The sequence below is a fragment of the Grampus griseus genome (genome assembly GCF_964374135.1).
Source record: "Grampus griseus genome assembly, chromosome: 14".
In the NCBI taxonomy this organism is placed as follows: Eukaryota; Metazoa; Chordata; class Mammalia; order Artiodactyla; family Delphinidae; genus Grampus; species Grampus griseus.
Genome location: NC_139008.1, coordinates 63,385,559 through 63,409,640, shown reverse-complemented (window position 1 = coordinate 63,409,640; position 24,082 = coordinate 63,385,559). Strand labels below are relative to the sequence as shown.

At 43.5% G+C, this 24,082-nt stretch overlaps 1 protein-coding gene across 4 annotated transcripts in view; it reads left to right on the top strand.

Annotated features, from left to right (window-relative positions):
• The window catches only part of CDK5RAP1 (CDK5RAP1 mitochondrial tRNA methylthiotransferase), a 64,263-nt gene extending 41,223 nt beyond the window's left edge, over positions 1–23,040 (top strand). For 2 of the 4 annotated variants that reach the window (XM_082669974.1, XM_082669975.1), the window contains one exon: positions 2,985–4,045. In XM_082669974.1, the coding sequence (XP_082526100.1) occupies positions 2,985–3,065 (81 nt within the window). In that variant the 3' untranslated portion in view covers positions 3,066–4,045. Of the gene's footprint in view, positions 1–2,984; positions 4,046–22,298; positions 22,381–22,876 lie in introns of those variants that run through there. The other 2 variants (XR_014297675.1, XM_082669976.1) reach the window with 2 other exon arrangements.
• The last annotated feature ends 1,042 nt before the right edge of the window (positions 23,041–24,082 follow it).

Below are 24,082 nucleotides of genomic sequence, written 5' to 3'. Positions count from 1 at the left end.
AAATTTCATTTTCTTGTCTCCCTTTCTTCTATGGTGCTTATTTGGCTAAACTCCAGCCTTGGTGAAAGTGGTTATCTGCTTACTCTGCAGCCGCACCCTAGCAGCTGAACATTGTTGGGGAAGAGCACACAGTTAATCTTTATTACATAGATTAGGTCAGATGATGGGATTGAAAACTCAAAATACGGTGGCTTAAATAAGGTAGGAGTTCTCTTTGTCATAAAAATCTAGATATAGAAGGTCCAGGACTGGTGATTTTGATGGCTCCATGATCACCAAGGGTCTAGGCTCCTTCTGTCTTTTGCTCTGCTGTGTGTGGCCTCCATTCTCAGGATTACCTTATGATTCAGGTTGGCTGTTCCAGCAGCCATGTCCTAGCTAGTAGCAAGCAGGAAGAAGAAAGGTGAAGGGCTTGTCCTCTTCCTTTTAGGACAGTTTGCAGAAGTTGCACATCCTATTTCCACCATGGTAACATATCACGCCAGGCTGCAAAGAAGCTGAGAAGTGTGGTCTTCATTCTGAATGATAATGTGCCCAGTTAAAAATTGGGAATTCTGAGGAGTAACTGAGGAAGAACAGGAGAACTGTTGGGGGACAAATAACAGTCTCTTCACATAAACCAACTGCACTCAGTTCACATTCATGCCATAAAACTCAAATGAATGGCGCTGAAATCCTAATCCTACTGTATTTCCCCAGTAAAGTAACTTTTCCACTCTCATTCTCCCTAAATCTTCGCTCACTTATCTAAATCCTAGTCTCAGCTGATGTCTTTGCCTCATATTTCATAGAGAAAATCGATACAATCAGGTGAAATCTCATTGTCTCATCATTATTTCTACCAGCTCACTCACATCTCCACCTGTCCACGCTATCTGCTCACGTGGGACTGTGTAGGAAATGTCTGCGTCTTCTGTCACGCTGCTCCTTGTGCTTTTTGCTTCCATCCGTTCACTTCCTCTCCAGATTTGCATTTGTCTCCTTTCTTTCTTGCATCCTAAACTTAATGTGGCCAAAATAGAATGAATTCTTCCCACTTCCCTGCAGCTTTCTTCTTTTCAAGTCTCCTCCATCTCAGCAAGTGGCACCACTCAGTTGCTCAACCTGAAAATATAGGAATCATCCTAGATACTTACTTTCCTGTACTCCCCATCAGTAGTTCATCTGTTTCAGCTCTACCTGTGGAATGTATCTGGGACCTGACCGTTTCTTTCCTTCTCTAAGCCATCATAATTTCTTGGTTGGGAGATTAGAGCAGCCTCCTCACAGGTTTTCTGTTTCTATATTTTGAAAATGAATTATTTATTGAAGCATATCATAAATGTAGAAAATTGCTCACAAGTATACTAGTTGATGAATCATCACAAAGTGACCCTACCCATGTGAATACCACCTGAATTAAGAAACAAAATATTTTCAGAACTCCCCAAACCCCTGTCATGTTCCTACCAGTTACTCTTTTCCCCTGCGTCCTAATTTCTAATACCATAGTTCAGTTTTGCTTGTTTTTGATATAAAATTGAATCATACAGTGTGTGTGTATATATATATATATATATATATTCTTAACATCTTTATTGCAGTATAATTGCTCTAATACAGTGTATATTTTTGATGCATGGATATTGTGCAATTCATCCATGATTATATTTATCCATATTATATGAATATACCACAATTTATATATTGGTCATTTTGGTTGTTTCCAGTTTGGAGCTATTATGAATAGAATTGCTACGACTATGCCTGTGTTTTAGTGCAAGTATATATTCATTTCTATAGGGTATATGGTTTGGAGTTGCTGTGTAACAGGGTGTGTATAATAGAAATAGCCAAAATGGTTGTACCAGTTTACACTCCCACCAACAGTACCTGAGAATTTCAGAGGCTTCATATTCCTGTTTCCATTCTTGCCCTCTAGTCGTTCTGCCCCATAGAAGTCAGTGTGACCTTTCTAAATCAGATCACTCACTCATCTGCTTAAGCCCCACAGTGATTTCTCATTGGAGCCAGCATAAAATGCAGGGTGTCCATGGCCTTTTGTGATCTTCCCCAGCTACCTTTCCAACCTCATATGCCCTGTACTCTTTTTATTCTCTTTCCTCTAGTCTTGGTGACCTCCTTTTTGCCCCTCAGACCTAGTTCTAGTGTCAGGGACTGTGCACATGCTGTGTTGCTTAGGAGACTCTTGATTTTTGCCTGGCTGCCTTCTTTTAAACCTTCAAGTTCTCTTAAATGTCATCTCCTTGAGAGGCCCACTGTAGTGCTGAAAGCAGCTTCCCTCTGCCTTGCTTTTTTCACTGTTTACATTAGCCCATTTTATCTTCATAGCACTTTTTAGTGCCTGAAATAATTTTCGTTTGTTTATATATTGTCTGTCTTCTCTTGAAAGCTCTTTTGAGGGTAGGAAAAACATCTGTTTTGTTCTTCTTGATATCTCTAGCACGTAGGACAATTCCTAGAACACAATAGGCACTAAATAAATATTTACTAATGGACTGACTCATTCTTATGGTCAGAAATGAGGCCTCTGGTAATTTTGGGGGTCACATGCTTTCAGCTCTCAATTAGAGAAAAAAGAGAGCCTTTCTCACCAAATATTGGCCATAAATATCTTAAGGAGGAATTTGACTGGTACAGCCTGGATCACAGCTTACCTCTGGGATTAGGAGGGGTAGGGTCTGTGATAGGCAGCTCACACCTGAACTTTATGGTTGCCTCTGGGGAGAAGCCGTCTCCCAAGAGAAAAGGGAGAAGTGGCTGTTTGGGAATGACCTGTTTTGGACTTCTTAACTTATATGCATTAGCATTGTATCAGACGTCTCTTCCTCTAAGCATTGGGGGCACAGAGGAACCATGCAGTCTCTGCTGGCCTGTTATCTCCATTAGATTCCTTTTGGTGGCCTCTCCTCTGGATGATTCACATTAAGTCCCTGTAGTTCAGTCCTGGTTACCTTGCCTTCTTCTGACTGGTTTTCTTTCAGATCACCTCAGCCAGCTCTCAGACACTTAAAGGACATGTTCTCTGCAGGACCACTCTGAAGGACTCTGCAGCATATTGCTGACCTGAGTGGTTGGCCTCTCATTCCTTCCCAGCAGGAAGAGAGATATGACTGGTCACTAATGAAAGAGGTAACGAAGCTTTGGAGACAAGCTGTAAGTGGTGAAGCAACTTTCTATGAAATGGAAAATGCATTTCTTTGCTCCTTTGTGAACAGCTTTTACAGTCATTAAATTTACCTAAACTAAAGTGGTCCGTTTTTATCTACTTTTACTTCATTTTTGCCTTGGTTAGTGTCTCTGAGATTTTCCCTATAGTTTCTGGATTAAGTGTTTCCCAGCCCGATTTCTACCAGAAAACCTCTCTGGTTTTCTCCCATGTACCCTAGGAATTAGAGACTGAAGGGGAGGCGAAGGTGGAGAGAACCATTTGCTTAGCAAAAACTGCTCTAGATCTTTCTAACATTTTGGTTTGATAACATTGACTTAGCTGCCTGTCTCCTCACTTTATTCTCATATTTTACCTGAGAATTTCCCTCATGGACCCCTTTTTTAGCCTGTCAGTTCATTCTTTTTTTTTTTTTTTTTTTTTTTTGCGGTACGCGGGCCTCTCACTGTTGCGGCCCCTCCCGCTGCAGAGCACAGGCTCCGGACACGCAGGCTCAGCGGCCATGGCTCACGGGACCAGCCGCTCCGCAGCATGTGGGATCTTCCCGGACTGGGGCACAAACCCGTGTCCCCCCGCATCAGCAGGCGGACTCTCAACCACTGCGCCACCAGGGAAGCCCCTGTCAGTTCATTCTTTACCTTCAGGTCTGACAGCACTTGGAGTTTAGAAAGCATCATTACCTTATAGTAGGCTCTGAGGAGTCATTTTTGGCCCATTCACTACCAAGATTATGTCATTCTGTGGGGATCATGAGAAAAAAAATCCAAAAGATGGTAGTGTAGAATATTTGGAGTCAGAAGGACTTTCGTTGAATTCCCCACTCCATTGCTTCAGAGTTGTGTGAACTTGAGTAGTTACTTTATTATTCTTGTGTGCCTTGATTTTCTCTTGTGACATGGGGATAATAAAAAAATGCTTATCTCATATGGAGTTCAGTGAGATTATACTTGTAAAGAATTTAGCACTGTTTATGGAACATAGTAAATTTTTTTTTTTTTTTTAGTTTATTTATTTATTTATTTTTGGCTGTGTTGGATCCTCGTTGCTGTGCGTGGGCTTTCTCTAGTTGCGGTGAGAGGGGGCTACTCTTCGTTGCGATGCGTGGGCTTGCAGTGGCTTCTCTTGTTGCGGAGCACGGGCTCTAGGCGCACGGGCTTCAGTAGTTGTGGCTCGTGGACTCTAGAGCTCAGGCTCAGTAGTTGTGGCGCATGGACTTAGTTGCTCTGCGGCATGAGGGATCTTCCCGGGCCAGGGCTCGAACCCGTGTCCCCTGCACTGGCAGGCGGATTCTTAACCACTGCGCCACCAGGGAAGCCCCCATAGTAAAATCTTAACAAATGAGAGTGATCATTGAAAGATTTTGCTTCTAAAACAGACTGTGTATATTAGGATATGCTGAGGCTTTTATTGTGTGTCTGGCTATGATCTCCTTTGACCCCTTCCACGGACCTGCATGGTAGCCTTTGGGAATCCCAGGCCAGGAACATCTTCCTCACCTGTCGGTATGGCTTGAGGGGGTTGATTTCTGCCCTCAAGATCCATCTTCTACTCAAGAAATGTTTGTTATGGCTCTTCACCTCAGTTCTTCATTCAAAATATGTGAAAAATTCTTTTTTGGAAATTTTATTTTACTTTTTATGAAAAAGTGAAACATACATGTGGTAAATAATTCAAACAATACAGTAGGTATCTGTAATTGGTCCGTTTCCTTCCCATCACTTTTTTCTAATCCCCTAGTTCCTTTTTAAAAAGCCAGCACTTGGGACTTCCCTGGTGGTCCAGTGGTTAAGACTCCGCGCTTCCACTGCAGGGGACACGGATTTGATCCTTGGTTGGAACTAAGAGCCCACATGCTGCAGGATGTGGCCCCCCCGCCAAAAAAAAAAGCCAGCACATTTATCATTTTCTAATATGTCTTTTCAGATATAGTCTCTGTATATATGGTGTTTAGTGTGTGTATTTGTTTCATACAAATGGTTATACACCATGTACACTACTAACAGCTTTATTGAAGTATGTGTAATTGACATACAACTGATATGCACACATTTCAAGTGTATAGTTTGGTAAGTTTTGACCTATGTATATAACCATGTATAAACCATCACCAAATCAAAATAGTGAATATATTCATCACCCCTGAAATTTTTCTCATGTCCCTTTGTAATCCCTCTCGCCTCTGATCCCCCATCCCCAAGCTACCATGGATTTTTCTGTCATGCCTTTTGACATGTTGTGTTTAATACTTCCCAATTTCCCTTTTGATTTTTTTCTTTGACCAATGGGTTATTTAGAACTGGGTTATTTAATTTCTACATGTTTGGGGATTTTCCTGAGATCTTTGTGTTAGATTTCTAATTTAATTACGTTGTGGTTAGAGAACATACTTTGTATGACTTTAATCATTTGAATTTTATTGAGACTTGTTTAATGGCTCAGAGTATGATCTATCTTTGTAAATGTTCGGTGTACACTGGAGAAGAATATGTATTCTGCTGTTGTTGGGTGTAGTGTTCTGTAAATGTCAGTCAGTTCACATTAAACCTATAATATCCTTGCCTACTATCTATCAAGTTCTATCAGGTATTGAGAGAGGGGTATTGAAATTTTTTTTTTTAATTTTTATTTATTTATTTACTTTTGGCTGTGTTGTGTCTTCGTTTCTGTGCGAGGCCTTTCTCTAGTTGTGGCAAGCGGGGGCCACTCTTCATTGCGGTGCGCCGGCCTCTCACTATCGCGGCCTCTCTTGTTGCGGAGCACAGGCTCCAGACGCGCAGGCTCAGTAGTTGTGGCTCACGGGCCTAGCTGCTCCGCGGCATGTGGGATCTTCCCAGACCAGGGCTTGAACCCGTGTCCCCTGCATTGGCAGGCAGATTCTCAACCACTGCGCCACCAGGGAAGCCCGAAATTTTTGAAAATAATTATGGATTTGTCTCTTTCCCTCTTGCAGTTCTACAATGTTTTGCTTCATGTATTTTGAAGCTATGTTAATACATGAATAAACATTTAGGATTTTTATGTCCCCTTGATAATTGATTCCTTTATCAACATGAAGTGACCTTCTTTACCCCTGGTAATATTTTTTGCTTTGAAATCCACATTGTCTAATGTTACTGTAACCCTATATAGCCACTTTGACTGATTCCCTCTCCCTTTTCGTTGCGATGTAATTCACCTACCATTAATTTCACCATTTTAAAGTATGCAGTTCAGTGGTTTTTAGTAAATTGATGAGGTTATGCAACCATTACCACTGTCTAATTCCAGAACATTTTCATCTCTCCAAAAAGAAACCCCATGCCTGTTAGTGGTCAGTTCTCATTTTCCACTCCCCCCAACATCCCTTGGCAAACACTACTATCCTTTCTGTCTCTATGCATTTGCCTATTCTGGACATTTTCTTAATATATAAATGTAATAATACAATATGTGGTTTTTGTGTCTGGTTTCTTTCACTAAACATAGTGTTTTCAAGGTTCATCCATGTTGTGTAATGTGTTAGTCCTTCATTCCTTTTTTATCGTTGAATAATGTCAATCATTGGTAATACTCCATGTTAATAGAATGTATTGATTACTAATTCAGTCTCCTTACTAGTTATAGATCTGTTTATATTTTCCATTTCTTTTTGAGTCAGATTTGGTAGGTTGTGTATTTCTAGCAATTTGTCCATTTCAACCAGGTTATCTAATTTATTGGCATAAATTGTTCATAGGATTTTTTTGTAATCCTTTTTATTTCTTTTGTTTTGCTTGCTTTGGGTTTAGTTTGCTCTTCTTTCTCTAGTGCTTATGGTGGCAGGTAGGTTATTGATTCAAGATCTTCTTTTTCTTTTAAAAATAGACTTTGTTCTTCTAGAGTGGTTTTAGGTTTACAGCAAAATAACAAGAAAGCACAGAGCATTCCCATATACCTCCTGCCTCGTGCCCATGTACAACCTCCCTCACTATCAACATCCCACGCCAGTGTGGTACATTTGTTACAATTGATGAACCTACATTGACTTAACATTATCATCAAAAGTCCAGAGTTTACACTACGGTTCTCGCTTGATGTTATACATTCTGTGGAGTTTTACAAATTTATAGACTTGTATCCATCATTATAGTATCATACTGAATAGTTTCCTTGCTCTAAAATTCTGTTCATCCCTCCCTCCTGCCAACCTCTGGCAATCACTGAATTTTCTACTGTCTCCATAATTTTGCCTTTTCCAGAATGTTATATAGTTGGAATCATACATTATGTGGCCTTTTCAGATTGGCTTCTTTCAGTTAGTAATATGCATTTAAAGTTCCTCCATGTCTTTTCATGGCTTTATAGCTCATTTCTTTTTAGTGCTGAATATTATTCCATTGTATGGATATACTACACTGGATAAATGTATTTATTCATTCACCTAATGAAGGTCATCTTGGTTGCTTCCAAGTTTTGGCAATTATGAATAAAGCTGCCATAAAACATCTGTGACAAGTATTTGTGTGGACATAAGTTTACAACTCATTTGGGTAAATATCATGGAGCGTGATTGCTGGGTCATATGTGAAGAGTATGTTTAGTTTTATAAAAAACTGCCAAACTGTCTTCCAAAGTGGCTGCACCATTTTTCATTTTCACCAGCAATGAATGAGAGTTCCTGCCTTATCAACATTTGTTGTTGTCAGTGTTTGGAATTTTACCCATTCTAATAGATGTGTAGTATAGTAGTATCTTGTTATTTTATTTGCAGTTCCCTAATGACATATGTTGAGCATCTTTTCATATGCTTCTTTGCCATCTGTGTCTCTTTGGTAAGATGTCTGTTTAGATCTTTTGTCTGTTTTTTTTTTTTTTTTTTTTTTTGCAGTACGTGGGCCTCTCACTGTTGTGGCCTCTCCCGTTGCGGAGCACAGGCTCTGGACGTGCAGGCTCAGCGGCCATGGCTCACGGGCCCAGCCGCTCTGTGGCATGTGGGGTCTTCCTGGACCAGGGCATGAACCCGTGTCCCCTGCATCGGCAGACGGACTCTCAACCACTGTGCCACCAGGGAAGCCCTTTTGTCTGCTTTTTAATCAGGTTCTTAATTTTCTTATTGTTGGATTTTAAGAGTTCTTTGTATATTTTGAACTTCCCTGGAGGTCCAGTGGTTGAAACTCCGCATTTCCACTGCAGGGGATGTGGGTTTGATCCCTGGTCGGGGAACTAAAATCCGGCATTCCATGCAGCGTGGCACAAAAAAAAAAAAGAAGAGTTCTTTGTATATTTTATATACATTTATTTATTTATTCATTTATTTATTTTTGGCTGTGTTGGGTCTTCGTTGCTGCTCATGATGGGCTTCCTCTAGTTGGCAGGGTGAGTGGGGGCTATGCTTCCTTTCGGTGTGAGGGTTTCTCATTGTGGTGGCTTCTCTTGTTGCAGAGTAGGGCTCTAGGCACGCGGGCTCAGTAGTTGTGGCTTGCATGCTTCAGTAGTTGTGGCCTGCAGGCTTCAGTAGTTGTGGCTCGCGGGCTCTAGAGCGCAGGCTCAGTAGTTGTGGTGCACGGGCTTAGTTGCTCCGTGGCACGTGGGATCCTCCTGGACCAGGACTCAAACCTGTGTCCCCTGCATTGGCAGGCAGATTCTTAACCACTGTGCCACCAGGGAAGTCTCTTCTTTGTATATTTTGAATACCAATCCTTTATTAGATATATGCTTTGCAAATATTTTCTCCCAGATTGTGCCTGGTCTTCTCATTCTCTTAACTTCATCTTTCACAGAGCCAAAGTTTTTAATTTTAATGAAGTCCAACTTCTTAATGACCTCTTTCTTAGATTGTGCCCTTGGTGTTGTGCCTAAAAAGTAACTGCCAAACTCAAGGTCACCTAGATTTTCTCCTATGTTATCTTCTAGGATTTTTATATATATTTTTTTGCATTTTCTTGGGAGTTATTTTTTATTGAATTTGAATTTACGTAAAATTAAATGCTCATATTTTAAGTGTACATTTTGATGTGTTTTGACAATGTGTACACTTTCGTAACCACCATCCCAATCAAGATATAGAATATTTCCCATCACCCCACAAATTTCCCAGTGCACCTCTCCAGTCAACCCTCCCCTAAGGCAACTACTGCTCCAATTTCTATTACATTAGCTTAGTTTTGTCAGTTCCAGAAATTCATTTACAGACTGTACAGACTATACAGTAAGCAACTTTTGTGTCTGGTTTCTTTTGCTCAACATAATGTTTTGAGATATATCCATGTTGTTGTACACATCAGTTCATTCCTTTTTATTACTGATTAATATCTTATTGTATGAAAATATCACAATTTGTATGTCCATTCACCTGTTGGTGGACATTTGAGTTGTTTCAAGTTTTAGTCTTTTATGAATAAAGCTGTGAGGAAAATCCTTGCCCATTTTGGACATATTTTTTATTTCTCATTGGTGAATGACCAGAACTAAAATTGCTGGGTCATAGGGTAGATATATGTCCCAACACACTTTTGTTCTTTTATTCCTGAGAATGAAGTTCACAAAACATTTTGCCTTCTTCTGGCCTCCACCCCATCACAAGAAAGTTCATATTAATCTCCAAAAATAAGTAATACGTATTTAGCGCTCACTGTGTGCTAGAACCAGGGATAAGCTTTCTGCATGCATTACCTCATTTAATCTTTTTATTTTATTTTATTTTATTTTTTTCACATACACGCTGTATTTTATTTTTACAAGAGATAAACTGACACCAAGCATTGTAAATGGATGACCACAACAAAAGCAACAATGATTGCAATTACCAAACACAAAACACATTCATACTATGTCATAATATTGACATTCAGTCCAGTAATCCTCCACTGTAACAGCTCCTTTACTTTGCAGTGAAAATTGATTTGTATATTTTTTGCCTCTGAGTCCTTGTGGGATTTTTTTTTTATTCAAACAGAAAGTCACAAAAATTATAATCATCCTCATCAGTTCACTCAGTCCCATGTAATTAATTTTTTTTTCATCTTGATCTTTTGTTAGCACTTTTATGAATTCATCAGTTTTCCATTAGAGTTCTGAAAATGCTTATTCATTCAGTTCAGCAATATAATCAGTTACCAGAAACCTGTACTTGTCAGAGTCTTTTCCATGAATTCCTTGAAGATGAAACCCTTTTATAGGAACATATTTGCAAAAGCATCAGAGTATACCCAGAACTGTCTGTAAATGACAAAAGACTTAAAAATGACCACGGTTAAAGATTTGATGAAAGTTCATAATAATGCAATTGACAAGGAAATTTAGTTATTTCTGAGATACACATTTTAAAATAATAACTAGAATTATGACTTATAACATTATACCAGAACATATAAGATTTTTAGAAATTTCATGTAACGTCTGAAACATTTATATTAACATATTTCCATACAAATAACCCTAAGAAAGTTTAGTATTAGTTGGTTTTTTTTGTTTGTTTGTTTTTTTGCAGTACACGGGCCTCTCACTGCTGTGGCCTCTCCCATTGTGGAGCACAGGCTCCGGACGCGCAGGCTCAGCAGCCATGGTTCACAGGCCTAGCCGCTCCGCAGCATGTGGGATCTTCCCAGACCGGGGCACAAACCCGTGTCCCCTGCATCGGCAGGCGGACTCTCAACCACTGCGCCACCAGGGAAGCCCTGTTTGTTTTTTTATACTGCAGGTTTTATTAGTCGTCAATTTTATATACATCACTGTATACATGTCAATCCCAATCACCCAATTCTGCACACCACCATCCCCACCCCACCGCAGTTTTCCCCCCTTGGTGTCCATACGTTTGTTCTCTACATCTGTGTCTCAACTTCTGCCCTGCAAACCAGTTCATCTGTACCATTTTTCTAGGTTCCACATACATGCGTTAATATACGAAATTTGTTTTTCTCTTTCTGACTTACTTCACTCTGTATGACAGTCTCTAGATGTATCCACTTCTCAACAAATGACTCAATTTCATTCCTTTTTATGGCTGAGTAATATTCCATTGTATATATGTACCACAACTTCTTTATCCATTCGTCTGTCGATGGGCATTAAGTTGCTTCCATGACCTGGCTATTGTAAATAGTGCTGCAATGAACATTGGGGTGCATGTGTCTTTTTGAATTATGGTTTTCTCGGGGTATATGCCCAGTAGTGGGATTGCTGGGTCGAATGGTAGTTCTATTTTTAGTTTTTTAAGGAACCTCCATACTGTTCTCCATAGTGGCTGTACCAATTTACATTCCCACAAACAGTGCAAGAGGGTCCCCTTTTCTCCACACCCTCTCCAGCATTTATTGTTTGTAGATTTTTTGATGATGGCTGTTCTGACCGGTGTGAGGTGATATCTCATTGTAGTTTTTTTTTTTTTTTTTTTTTTTTTGCGGTACGCGAGCCTCTCACTGTTGTGGCCTCTCCCGTTGCGGAACACAGGCTCCAGACGCGCAGGTTCAGCGGCCATGGCTCACGGGCCTAGTCGCTCCGCGGCATGTGGGATCTTCCCAGACCGGGGCACGAACCCGTGTTCCCTGCATCGGCAGGCGGACTCTCAACCAGTGCGCCACCAGGGAAACCCCTCATTGTAGTTTTGATTTGCATTTCTCTAATGATTAGTGATGTTGAGCATTCTTTCATGTGTTCGTTGGCAATCTGTGTATCTTCTTTGGAGAAATGTCTATTTAGGTCTTCTGCCCATTTTTGGATTGGGTTGTTTGTTTTTTTGATATGGAGCTGCATGAGCTGCTTGTATATCTTGGAGATTAATCCTTTGTCAGTTGCTTCGTTTGCAAATATTTTCTCCCATGCTGAGGGCTGTCTTTTTGTCTTGTTTCTGGTTTCCTTTGCTGTGCAAAAGCTTTGAAGATTCATTAGGTCCCATTTGTTTATTTTTGTTTTTATTTCCATTTCTCTAGGAGGTGGGTCAAAAAGGATCTTGCTGTGGTTTATGTCATAGAGTGTTCTGCCTATGTTTTCCTCTAAGAGTTTTATAGTGTCCGGCCTTACATTTAGGTCTTTAATCCATTTTGAATTTATTTTTGTGTATGGAAAACTCCCGTTCTTTTAAATGTTTTTCAGAAAACAAGTTCTCTTTTCAGTTTTCTCTGAATGTAGGGTTAGATAGATGGGAAGAAGGGGAAATTTGAGTCAGGGTGGCAGAGAATGAGAGGCTCCAGTAGTCACAAGGTGATAGTGTAGATGAGTTAGGCATATGTAGTGGGGGTGTTTCTAATCTCAGGGTTAGGACTTACATGGTAACTGAAGGAGCAGTACGCAATGAATCTGCCTAGGAAAGAGTGGGGGGACCAGAGGGAGCTGGTGGGAGAGCCCTGAACAGACTGTGATGCCAGGGCCCACTGGCCCCTCTTTGTTACTCTGAAGACTGAAGTGCAGAGTGAGCTTTAGCGTGAAAGGAAAATGTTTATATTTCTTTTTCTTACCGATTTAAGCACTTGAACCTTGGCATTGTTAGTGAGTTTGAGATTACTCCTGGTGGAATATTCCATTGATTTAAATTTTCTGAAGTAAAGAAGGAGCATCTTATGATATGAGTTGAAAGAAACAATGACTAGGCTGGGTTGTTTTAGCCACAGTCAGCTGGAGGATATCTTTGGGCAGTGTATGGCTCTAGGAGAAATCTCTCCCCTGCTCATTCAACGGAGGGATTTGAGTTAAGACATAGTCTCTCCCAGTCTTTTGTGTGTGTGAGGGTAAGTTCCCAAGGACCCTAGAACTAACTGGAAATCTGATGGACATTATATGTGCGGAGAATTGATACCAAGAGATATGCCACCATGTCTCCCCTCCCTACCTTGAGAAAACAGAAGAATTAAGCCCTACTATTTTGATTTCATTTGCAGTACATTGAACCCCCTAGAGTTCATCATAAATATGTACAGATGGCATTTTGCATCATATCTCTTGATGGTTATAAGGGTTATGAACTCACACTCTTGCATTTCTCAAACCCCAGTATCTATGTGACTAGGTGACTTGGTCCCTGTTTCCTGTCATGATGCTGTTGTTCTGAAAACACCTAGTGGGCTGGATTTCATTTGGAAGTGTAGAAGGGACATTTTGATTTGTTTTTCATGTTTTGCCATCTCAAGATGCTGAAGTCCCTATCTAAAAACAAAGTGCTTTTCAATCACAGTGGTCAGACGCCGTGTCACATTCTGGAGTGTGGTTTCCCATCTTTGTACCTTTCTTGTGACACTGACTCTTGTAGGTGTTCACATTATTAGTTCCACATACCAACAGTGGCAAGCAGTAATTTCTTCAGAACCACAGGTATCACATTTTGCACCTCGTCCATCTGAAAGAGATGGGTAGAGCTTTTTTGTTAGTATATCTGCTAGTCCCCCAGGTAGTCCTCACATCAGGGAAAGTGGTCTTAGGTGCCTCTGTACATATGGGCTTTTTTCCTGGTGGAAGAAGTCTGGTACTCTACAAGGCTATGAGGGGAAGTGGATCTTAATCTATCTCTCAGGCCTCTAATTCTTTGGGAATTTTCAAAGGCCCTTCAGTAGGTTTTGATGCCTCAGGTGGCTCCTTTACCAGTGATTTTTGGGCTCCTTTTATGTTCCAGACATTGCTGTAGGCACAGTGGTACAGCCACGTGCCCTCAGGCCAAATGTGAATTCAGTATTTTGGGGAGGATGGATGGTGCCTCCTTTGGATCCATTCTGAGTCCCTCCCTGATCTGGTCGTCCTCGCTGGTGCTATGTTTACCTCCCTTCTTTTGCATTCCCCTCAAGAGGCCGATGTGTCCATGCGACCTACCCTTTGCACATCCTGTTCCCTCTACCTGGTACACACTTGTGCCCTCTGGTAAACTGCTCCTTCTTCAGGGCTGAGTTCAGGCATCATTTTCTCAGTGAACCCACAGTCTGCCTTCCATTTCATGCTTCCTCCACTCTGTCTTCTTCATGCTCAATTGACAGCTATTTGCATGAGTATCTGTGTTCCCTGTCAGGTGGGTAGTTATGTGGCGTCAGGGTTCATGCCTTTTGTGATCCTTCCCTGGCACAGAGCTTGGCCTAACACATATCTGCCCGGTGCAGATAAGGTGAAGCAACCCCAGGCTTGCACCAACTCCCAGAGTCTACCTCTCACATGACTCCCCACTATCTCACGGCTGACATATGGGACATAGACATAAGGTTGTTCACCTCTGGGTACCCATTGTGTGCCTCCGTCCAGTGTGTGGTTACCAGACTCTTAATGATGTGGCTTATTTATTTATGGTTTTAATCTGTTCCTGTCCTCCTGCTTAAACTAGAGGGTCACTCCTGGAGTCTGGGACCTCATCACCGTTTCATGTTATAGATTTAGGGCTGGACACGTAGTGATGCTCACTAAATGTTTGTTGAATGAAAGTGTGAACATGTGGGAGATCAAATGTCTTAAATGCGGAGGTGGTTGGTGAACCTTCTGTAAGTTTCCATATCTCTTTCTGGAGCCTGGTCCCTGGGTCCCACCCTTGCTCTCCCCACTTGCGTACCTCCCAGGTCTCGTCTGGGGCTCCATGTGCTTGCTCTGTAGAACAAGGACTGAAAACCTCTGATGGGAAGTGTGAGGCTATGGGAGGCTGGATATCCTCCTGTGAGCCAAGGCAAAATTAGAATCTAGATCATTTTTTTCCTTCCAGTGGACCCCCAAGACTTCTTGGTGTATGAGAATCACCCAACACTAAAAAAGCACAGACTCTAGGCCTTCCTTTAGGTCACTGACTGAATGTGGCATTCCAGTACTGAGCTTGGGGAACCAAGTTTTAAGAGCTTCCCAGAGAGAACCTAGGTTTGGAGCCTGCAGTCCTGCTCCACATTGTGCCTGTGATCTAGTCTGTGTGATCTTTTCCTTTGCAGAGTCCCCGTTTCACTGAGTGCCTGGCTTTAAAATAATTTCTCCTCTATTATAGATAAATGTTTTGAAAATCAAATCGACTTACAGCCTCAGGGGGTGTCACTCTGTATTGAGAGCTGTCAGGAAACAAAATACAAGGAAAAATTATTTTTAAATAAAAATTATTAACCAGTTCTAAAGTAGAGTTTAGGTATTAGTTCAGTTGCTTCTTTTTTAAAATTTTATTTATTTGTTTTTGGCTGTGTTGGGTCTTCGTTGCCGTGCGCAGGCTTTCTCTAGCTGCGGTGAGCAGGGGCTACTCTTTGTTGCGGTGCGCGGGCTTCTCATTGCGGTGGCTTCTCTTGTTGTGGAGCACGGGCTCTAGGCTCATGGGCTTCAGTAGTTGTGGCATGAGGTCTCAGTAGTTGTGGCATGCGGGCTCAGTAGTTGTGGCACATGGGCTCTAGAGTGCAGGCTCAGTAGTTGTTGCGCATGGGCTTAGTTGCTCCATGGCACGTGGGATCTTCGCAGACCAGGGATCAAACCCATGTCCCCTGAATTGGCAGGCAGATTCTTAATCACCGCGCCACCAGGGAAGTCCCAGTTCAGTTGCTTCTTAAAGTCACGTATAAAATTTATTTTTTATTTAAAAAAATTTTATTTTTACTTTTATTTTTTAACATCTTTATTGGAGTATAATTGCTTTACAATGTTGTGTTAGTTTCTGCTGTATAACAAAGTGAATCAGCTATATGAATACATATATCCCCATATCCCCTTAAAATGTTGAATACAGAGGGGAAAGAGCAAATTTAAGGTGAATAAGAGCACATGAGTAAAACTTCCTTCTGATTTCCCTGTGATCATCCAAGTATTTCCCAAGGGCCTTCTCCATTACTCTTCGCATGTGATTTGAATTGGGTTTTTGATATTGCTTCCTGTGCTGACGAACGTTGAGGGGTTTGTAGTTACAGACAAGTACCTCTCAATCTTGATGTCCGCTATCAGTTTGTCTTTTGAAATCTTGCATGCATGGGAGATGATTAAATCCTGCATTAATATAAAACAAACATGAGTTAAAAAAATACCTTCACCACGCTACTCAGCAAACATGTCATATTGTGATATGACCAACAAGGTCACAGGTGAGGCCTGGAGTGGAGATGACCGGGTCTCAGGGGACCACCTGTTTAGTCTTCCCTCAAGGCTGAGCCTACCAGCCTGGTTGGTCTCCTCCTCCTAGGGACACACTGTGGCCCCCAGGGTTTTGGTATGAGTTCCCCCTACAGAACACTCTTCTTTCCATGTGACCTCTGCTCCTGCTAGTTCCTCCTCACAGCTCAGTCGTGATTTGTTACTTAGCACTCACCGTCTGCCCAGTGGCAAACTTCTCACCATCCTTTTCCATGTCAACCCAGTAGGTGGCGTGGATTTTGTTTCTTGACAGGTGGTTGTAGACTATTTTGGTGATCTTTGCACCTAGGTTACTCATCTGTTGTAAAGAAGTCATCATTTAGAGTGTGGAGAGGAAGAAGGACTGCAGGATGTTACATTGCGAGATAGCCATGCATTGCTTGGTTCTTTTATTTAAATATTTATTGATCCTGCAGTATGCATTGGTCACCTTGCTGGGTGCTGGTACAGGTGATATGACCACACAGACACTAATTCCAGACATTTCCCTTTATCTCATTTCCTTTCTTGGAAGGACAGTGGGGCATATAACACAGAGACACATTTTCTGTTACTCCTCATCCTGTTTAAAGCCCGTTTCTTTCTATGCTCTTGTGGCAGATAGTTCTGCACTTGATGATTTTGGGAGACTCTGGTAAGGAAACATTGTACATTGCTGAAATAGAGCCTGACACAGAGAGGACTTAAGGTTAGTATTTTGTTGTAACTACTGCCTTCTACCGCTTTTGGGGCGGGGGGCAAGTGAATACCTCATATGTAGATAAACCCACCCCCTTGCACATGCTTTGACTATTGGTAAGTTGCTTCTCTCACTTTGGTCACCTGTAAAGTGGGAATAAGAAGCTCTACCTCTCAGTGCTGTTGTGAGGACGAAATGACATCATGTAAAGACACCTGGCTTTGTACCTGGCACATAGGAGACACTCAGAAAACATTTGTCCTCCTGTGCCCCTGCTTTCTCCTTTTCCCCAGTGTAAGCAAGGACCCACTTATATGACCATTAAGGGAAAATATGTATCCCATAGCATTTCCTCATATTTATCTATGGAAGAATGTTCCAGAACCTACTTGTATTTCTACCTTCTCAAACTTAGAGGTTGATAGACTAGACTTAAGCAAAGAGGAGAGTGGAGGAGCCATGTGCGTAAGGCTTACCTTGACAGAGCTCTGCCTGGCACTGTTAGTGATGATTTCCTTGAGCATTTCTTGGGACAAAATTACAGCAGTGTTGACATTTTTAGGATCTGGAGGAAGGGGACTTCCAGGCACAGGGGATGTATTTTGGTTAAAGTGGGTCTAGAGGGAGAACAAGAGAAAAATCCCTGTTATCATGTGAGACTACCATCAATTTCAGTATCTTTGGAGGCCTGGCTCTGATGTTGAGGAGTGAGGTGGCCCGGTGTGAGCACCCCAGTGGATGAGCATGAAGGCAAAGGGCAGTTGACCTCCCAGCCTCCATGTTGCAGGACCGTGGGGGCGTGGCGGGGTTTGTGGAGACGGAGAGAGGAGCCCCTTAGAGAGGAGGAAGCACTGCTCTCTCCAGCTGATTAGCCCTGAAGCAGACGGCTCGGTCCCCCAGACCTCTGATATTCCAAGAGAAGCCACACATCTTCATTTTTCAGGTGAATTCCTCCATTTAAGTAGTGCTTCAAGTAACATGTGTGTGTATGCATGTTTATACGTAACTCACAGTTCTCCCAACCTTAGAATGACTTTCTTCTCAAGCAAGCTCAAGCAAGGCTCATCTTATCTGTGGAATTCTGGCCTCCATTGAATAATTCCTCTTCCCTTCATACGCATTTCGCTCTCTGTTTATAAAATACAGACCCCACATGGCAGGAAAAGTTCAGAGAAGTATGAAGAAGGGAAAAGAGATTCTGAGTGACGGCACTGGTATTTCTCCTTTTTTTTTTTTTTGTTTGCATAGACCTAATGTCATTTTTATTTTGCTTTTGAAAAATTAACAGTACCTTCATAAGCATTTTTGTACACCATTACATTTTTTGAGAATTTTCTAATCTCATGCTTGACTCAGATATTTCCTTTTTGTTCTTTTCTAGTTTTTTTTTCTTTCCCCATCATTAATATCTGTATTTCTTTGTACTTAAATATATCTATACTCAGGATGTTTAATACAGATGGATTCACAGAAGTGGGTCCAAAACCTTGCCTCTCCTCATGGCCTAGATTTGCATTCCCTGGGTGGGTGAGTCGGCACTTTCTGTTTTCTTATGTATTGTCCGTTGAGTGTCTAGACCTGTGCTGAACACGTCCTACTGGTCGAGAAATGGTCATCGTTGTAATGCCTCACAGGGATTGTACATATGGAAGTGAATACATGGCCGGCCCCTATGGCAGGCTTTTAGGTGTTATGGCTGAAGCCTGGGAGATTCACTCTGTGGTGCCAGTGTCACGCCTTGGTCATAGTTGGCACTCAGCATTGAGTGACCAATACTAGAGCGGGGATCTGAGGGAGTGGGTATGGGGTCCCTTTGGATAGGGTGTTCGGGGATGGCCTCCATGTCAAGTGACATTTTGTATCAGATGTGTGTGATATGAAGGATCCAAATGGGTGCAGGAGGATTGGAAAGTACACAGTGTCTCAGGCAGACAAGAGCATGAATGCAGTCCTGGGGGATTTTAAACATGGTTGTTACATGATTTGTTCAGCCCCTTTTCCTTTCCCTAATTGCCTCAGGAATGAGGCTTGAATGGTGTCAGTAGCCTGCTGTGGTGCTCATCTGTATTCAGGATTTTCCAGTCTCTAGCCCAGGCTCCTTCTCACTTATTGTCTCATTTAATAGCTCCCCAAATTCTAGAGCCTATTCTCTGGGCCTCAGGTTTTTCCTATAATTTAGAGAAGGCCCAGTTCTCTGTTAGGTTCCTACCACTCGATGTTTTGTGATTTTGTACGTCCTGTTATGATCATGCTGTGGTATTCCCACAGCTTTACAATGCAAGAGTGTGGGAGAGGGAGGCGATTTTGACTGATGGGATGGTTAATGCCTGAAGTGGGGGAGTAGGGGCTGGGGTGGGGATTGGGCTGGGTCCCTGCCTTCAGGCTCAGCATTTTGCTGCAGGGCCCTCCCCAACTTCACTGCTCTCATACTGTGAACCTCAGCTACAGTTTCAGTTGCCAAAGATCCCATTTTGGAATTGGCTGGAATGTTAGATGCATAGAACAAATGACATTGACCTTTTCCAGAGGGCAGAACCTAGGCAGAACCTATACATGATGATAAGCAGAAGACAAAACCCAACTGTCCTGGGTCTTATTTTTCTTGGACATTTGAGGGAAATGGAATCATCTTTTAGGTGAAATTTGTGACACCTGTTGGTGGGTGAACTTTGATTTCAGTGCATCCATTGATTTTTTGGACCCAGAGAATGAACCCAACTCCAGAGGTCGGGAAGGGGCACATCAGGGATGCAACCTCTGACGGCCCTTGGGACCTCCCAGTTCTTTGTGTCTCTGTCCTTTAGCTTTAGAAGGTGGGGCAGCCTTTGAATTCTGCTAATCCAGGATCCGTGGGAAGGTGTTTCATGCAGGTGTGGTTTCTCAGGCTGGGCACAAGGACAGTGCTTGTTCCCAAGCTCTAAGTGATTTGACCTGCCGACTCTTGAAGGAGAGGGCCCTTTCAGGGTTGGCCAAGGCTTGGCTGGGATCGCAGTTGTAGGTCATAAGGCAGGGACAAATTCTTAATGACCTCTGTGTGAAGAGGTCTTAATAGGCCCGGCTGAGCCACAGTTGTCTTGGTTGGCATCAGGATTATGACCTTTCATATGTGGTTTTTTTTTGGCGGTACGCGGGCCGCTCACTGTTGTGGCCTCTCCCGCTGCGGAGCACAGGCTCAGCGGCCATGGCTCACGGGCCTAGCTGCTTCGCGGCATGTGGGATCTTCCCGGACCAGGGCACGAACCCGCGTCCCCTGCATCGGCAGGCCCTCTCAACCACTGCACCACCAGGGAAGCCCCAATCCATTGATTTTTGAAAGTCGTAAATCATTATAGAAGACACTATAAAATGTATACAGTAAAAATGAAAGTCCATCCCAACACTTCTTCCCCTTTTCTCCTAAATCCTATTCTCAGGGGTAACCACTATTGACATTTTGGAGTATATCCTGACAGACTGTTTTCTACACACATAGAAGAATGAATAGATGGGAACATTCTAACCAGATGGTCCTGCACCTTGTTTGTTCCTCTCAACATCAGTACATATAGAACAACCCCTTTCTTTTAAACAGCTGCATAGAATTCCACCTTATATAGCCATTACCTGACTTATTTTACCAATTCCCTATTGATGGACACCTAGGTTAACTTTATTTTTCACCCGGTAACAAGTGAAGCTGCAAAGAACACCCTTGCACATGTACCCTCATCCACTGGTGTAAGAATTTCTGTAGACATGGAATCACAGGGTTCACTTCTAGTCTCAGAGCTGCCACACCTGTGTGGAAAGGAGGGAACAGTATGGGGAGGCAGGAGCCCTGGCTCCAGTCCTGATCCTACCTGCTGGGTGACTTGGGAAAGTCATTTTCCCTATCTGGGCCTTGGTTTCTCCATGTTAATAATGGAGCAATAACATTAGATCTCTTCCAGATATAGATCTTGGGATTTCGTATTTCAATGTTTACTGAGCACACCCTGTGTACCCTTCAGAGAGTATACTGTTCATAGTCCCCGTCCCCAAACTGGAGAGACAGTGAACACACAAAGTTAAATAAATGAACACACACAAATATACATATGTGTGTATATGTATATATACAACTTCGCATATATAACTTTACTCATACACACAGTGAGATCAGTATTTCGAAGGGAGCAGAGTAGAAAGAGAGAGAGGGTTTTGGGTGAGGGAGAGAGAAAAGGCTTACTTTAGATATTTACATGTGGTGGTCAGGGAGCAGCTCTCTGAGGTGATGACATTCGCACAGAGACCAACAGTGGAGAGAAGAGTGTTCCAGGCAGGGAGACGGCATGTGCAAAGGCCCTGAGGTGAGCATCAGCCCATCCTGTGTGGCTGGAGCATAGTGGGTGAAGAGACAGAGCTAGAGAGGTGTGCAGGAGCCAGATCTCACGAGGCCCTGGGGCTGCAGAGAGGAGACTTGACTTTATTCAGAGCACGATGAGGAGCTGCTGGGGGCTTCTGAGCAGTGATCTATCTGTATTTCTCCCTCATGTGATGCCCTCATCGACCCTGGGAACTTGCTCTTCCCATTGACTTCTGTGTGTGTGTGTGTGTGTGTGTGTGTGTGTGTGTGTGTGTGTGTGTGTGTGTGTGTGTGCGCGCGCGCGTGCGCCTCCTTGCCACCATTCAGGCCACCTCCTCAGAGATGTATTCACTGACTACAGTGTCCAGGATAGCTCTCTCACCTCCACCACACACTTGCTGATCCATTGCTCTGCTTATTATAAATAAGATACATTATTTTATTTATCTGTTTTCTTGTTCAGTTTCTATTCCTCCAGTAGACTTTGATCTGTGAAAGGGCAGGGACCCTGTGTGCACAGGGCATGGCACACAGTAGGCCTTCAATACATGTTTGCAGCATAAATGTTATGAAGAGAGGAACAACAAAGGGGTGTTCAAGGAAGTCTTTCCAGAAGAAGGAACTTCTATACTGGGTTCTGAAAGCTGAATAAGAGTTCTCCAGGTGAGGTCCAGAGAGGGGAAGTGACTTACCTAGGCCCACCCAGGAAGGCACTTATGCCACCTGGGCCTTGGTTTCTTCATGTGAAAAGTAGAGCAGTAATGTACTTTTCTCAAACACTCACCATGGGGTCCTGGAGGTTCACATGTATCTCCTTGCTGGTGTAGAGGAAGGACAGGATGTCATTGTAGGTTTGCAGTGAAAAGACCAGGTCTGCCAGGCTGCCCGGGGCTAACTTTGGGAGGGGCTTGGGGGCCAGGTGGTCAGGCCTTGGGGCTCTCTGGCCTGGGCTGCAGGGATCATAAGCTTTAGAAAAATGAAGGAGGAAGGAGAAATTCAGAGGGAACAGTCTCCTCAGGCAAAAACTGGTTACAGCTAACATATGGAGGGTTCAGTATGTGCCAGACACAGCGCTGAACACTTACAGGCACAATCTCATTTTGACCTCACAACAGCACCATGAGATGGAAACCATTTGATAGATGAGGAAGCTGAGGCCCAGAGGAGTGAAGTGACTTTCTCAAGATCCTATACATGGTAAGAGGTGGAGCTGGGTTTTGCTTCTCCCTCACGTAACCCCATTCTTTTCTCCGTGACTTTGTTAACAGTGCCTCCTTCCTATCCACTCAAATCCTCCTGTCCTCCTGACTCACCTGCTACCATCCCATGGAGGAGAGGGGCAGCCAGCCTCATCCCTTCTCTGGGCCTTGGTTTCCCCATCTGAGGGGTCCCTTCCAGCTGGGTGTTACACGCGGTCCTGCTGTTCTGAGCCACCCCATCTGCCCTTTTGTTGGAGCCTAATTTTCACTTGTGGGACATACAGCCCCGTGGCCTCTCCACCTTTCCAGGGTTGAGCGGGACTTCCCAGGCTCAGTGTGAGCTCCAGAGGGTGGGGCCTGCCTGGTCTGCCCTTTCTTCTCCCTTCCCCTCTCTCCTCCTCTTTTGCGCACCACTTCCTTCGCTTGCTCCTTCTCCTCTGCCTCCTATCCAGAGAAGCCCCACCTCATTTTCCTCTGTGCCCATTCTCCCCCAGACCAGTGGACATCCTCAGAGGGTCTGCCCTGGCCAGGGGCTGCTCACCTGGACTTTCATCAGGATGGCCTCCTCCGTGAATTCTGTGCTGGTGACATAGTGCTGGAAATCTTCCGGGCCGGAGATGGCTGGGGCTGCAATGAGGAAATGGAACTGGGGCTCAGCCTCCCTGGGGGATGGAGGGAAGGGCATGGAGAGGCACTGAAGCAGCAAGAAATTTCTTCTCCCTCTCTGCTTAGCTTGAAGTTCATTGTGGGCTGGGCCTCAGCTTCTTGTAACAATGAGCATTTATTGAGCCATAACTCTGTGCCAGGTTTTATGTATTATCACAACAGTCCATTCTGTGAGCCTGTGATTAATCCCATTTTACAGACTGGGGAACTGAGGCTCGGGGGGGGAAATGATTTACCAAGATCATAAGGCATAATGCCCTTTTCCCCCTCCTCTAGGAAGTAGGCTCCCCGTGGGAAAGCTTTGACTGTTTTATTTCCCATCATATTTCCAGAGCCTAGAAGAGTTCCTGGCACACAGTAGGGGGACAGCAGATAAGCCCCTTCCTTGGCTGGGAGCTACGAACTCAGAGTGATGTGTAACAGGTCTTCCAGCAGCGAGTTGAGCAGGGCTGTGGCCAGGGGACACCCCTGGAGGGAAGGCATGAGGGGGTCATTGTTGAGGTCAGGGCGAGATCAAGGGGCTGTCCCATGGGGTCACACCCCTCTCTCAGGGGGTGGGGCGGGGGGAATGAGCAACTTACTATCTTCTGTAGGAGGAAGGGCAATGCCTCATCCAGGACACCTGTCACTAAACCCAGAGCTTTGTTCACCCAGAGGGGGTCCATCCTAGAGGCGGGGAGAGCAGGTGGGGTCTGAGACACCATGGAAGGGGAGACTGAGGCCAGAGAGGGGAGTCCAGGGCAGGGCTGAGGAAAGCCCCAGTGGGCCTGTGAACAGGGAAGCTCAGGGTGGCTGCTTCCTTCCCCGCCTGGTGTCCCTCTCCTCTCCTCTCTCCTCTTTCTCCCCTTTCCTTTTCTGTTGTTTCCCATTCTTGCTTTCTCTCTTCTAGACTTTGCCCTCCTCCACTTTATTTCTTCCTGATTGTCCCTTTATGCCTCTCTTGCTTTATTTCTCTCTCTAATAAAGGTCTCTGGGATTTTCAAATCCCAGAGTGGAAGTTAATGGAAGGCTTCCTGGAGGAGGTGGCTTTTTTG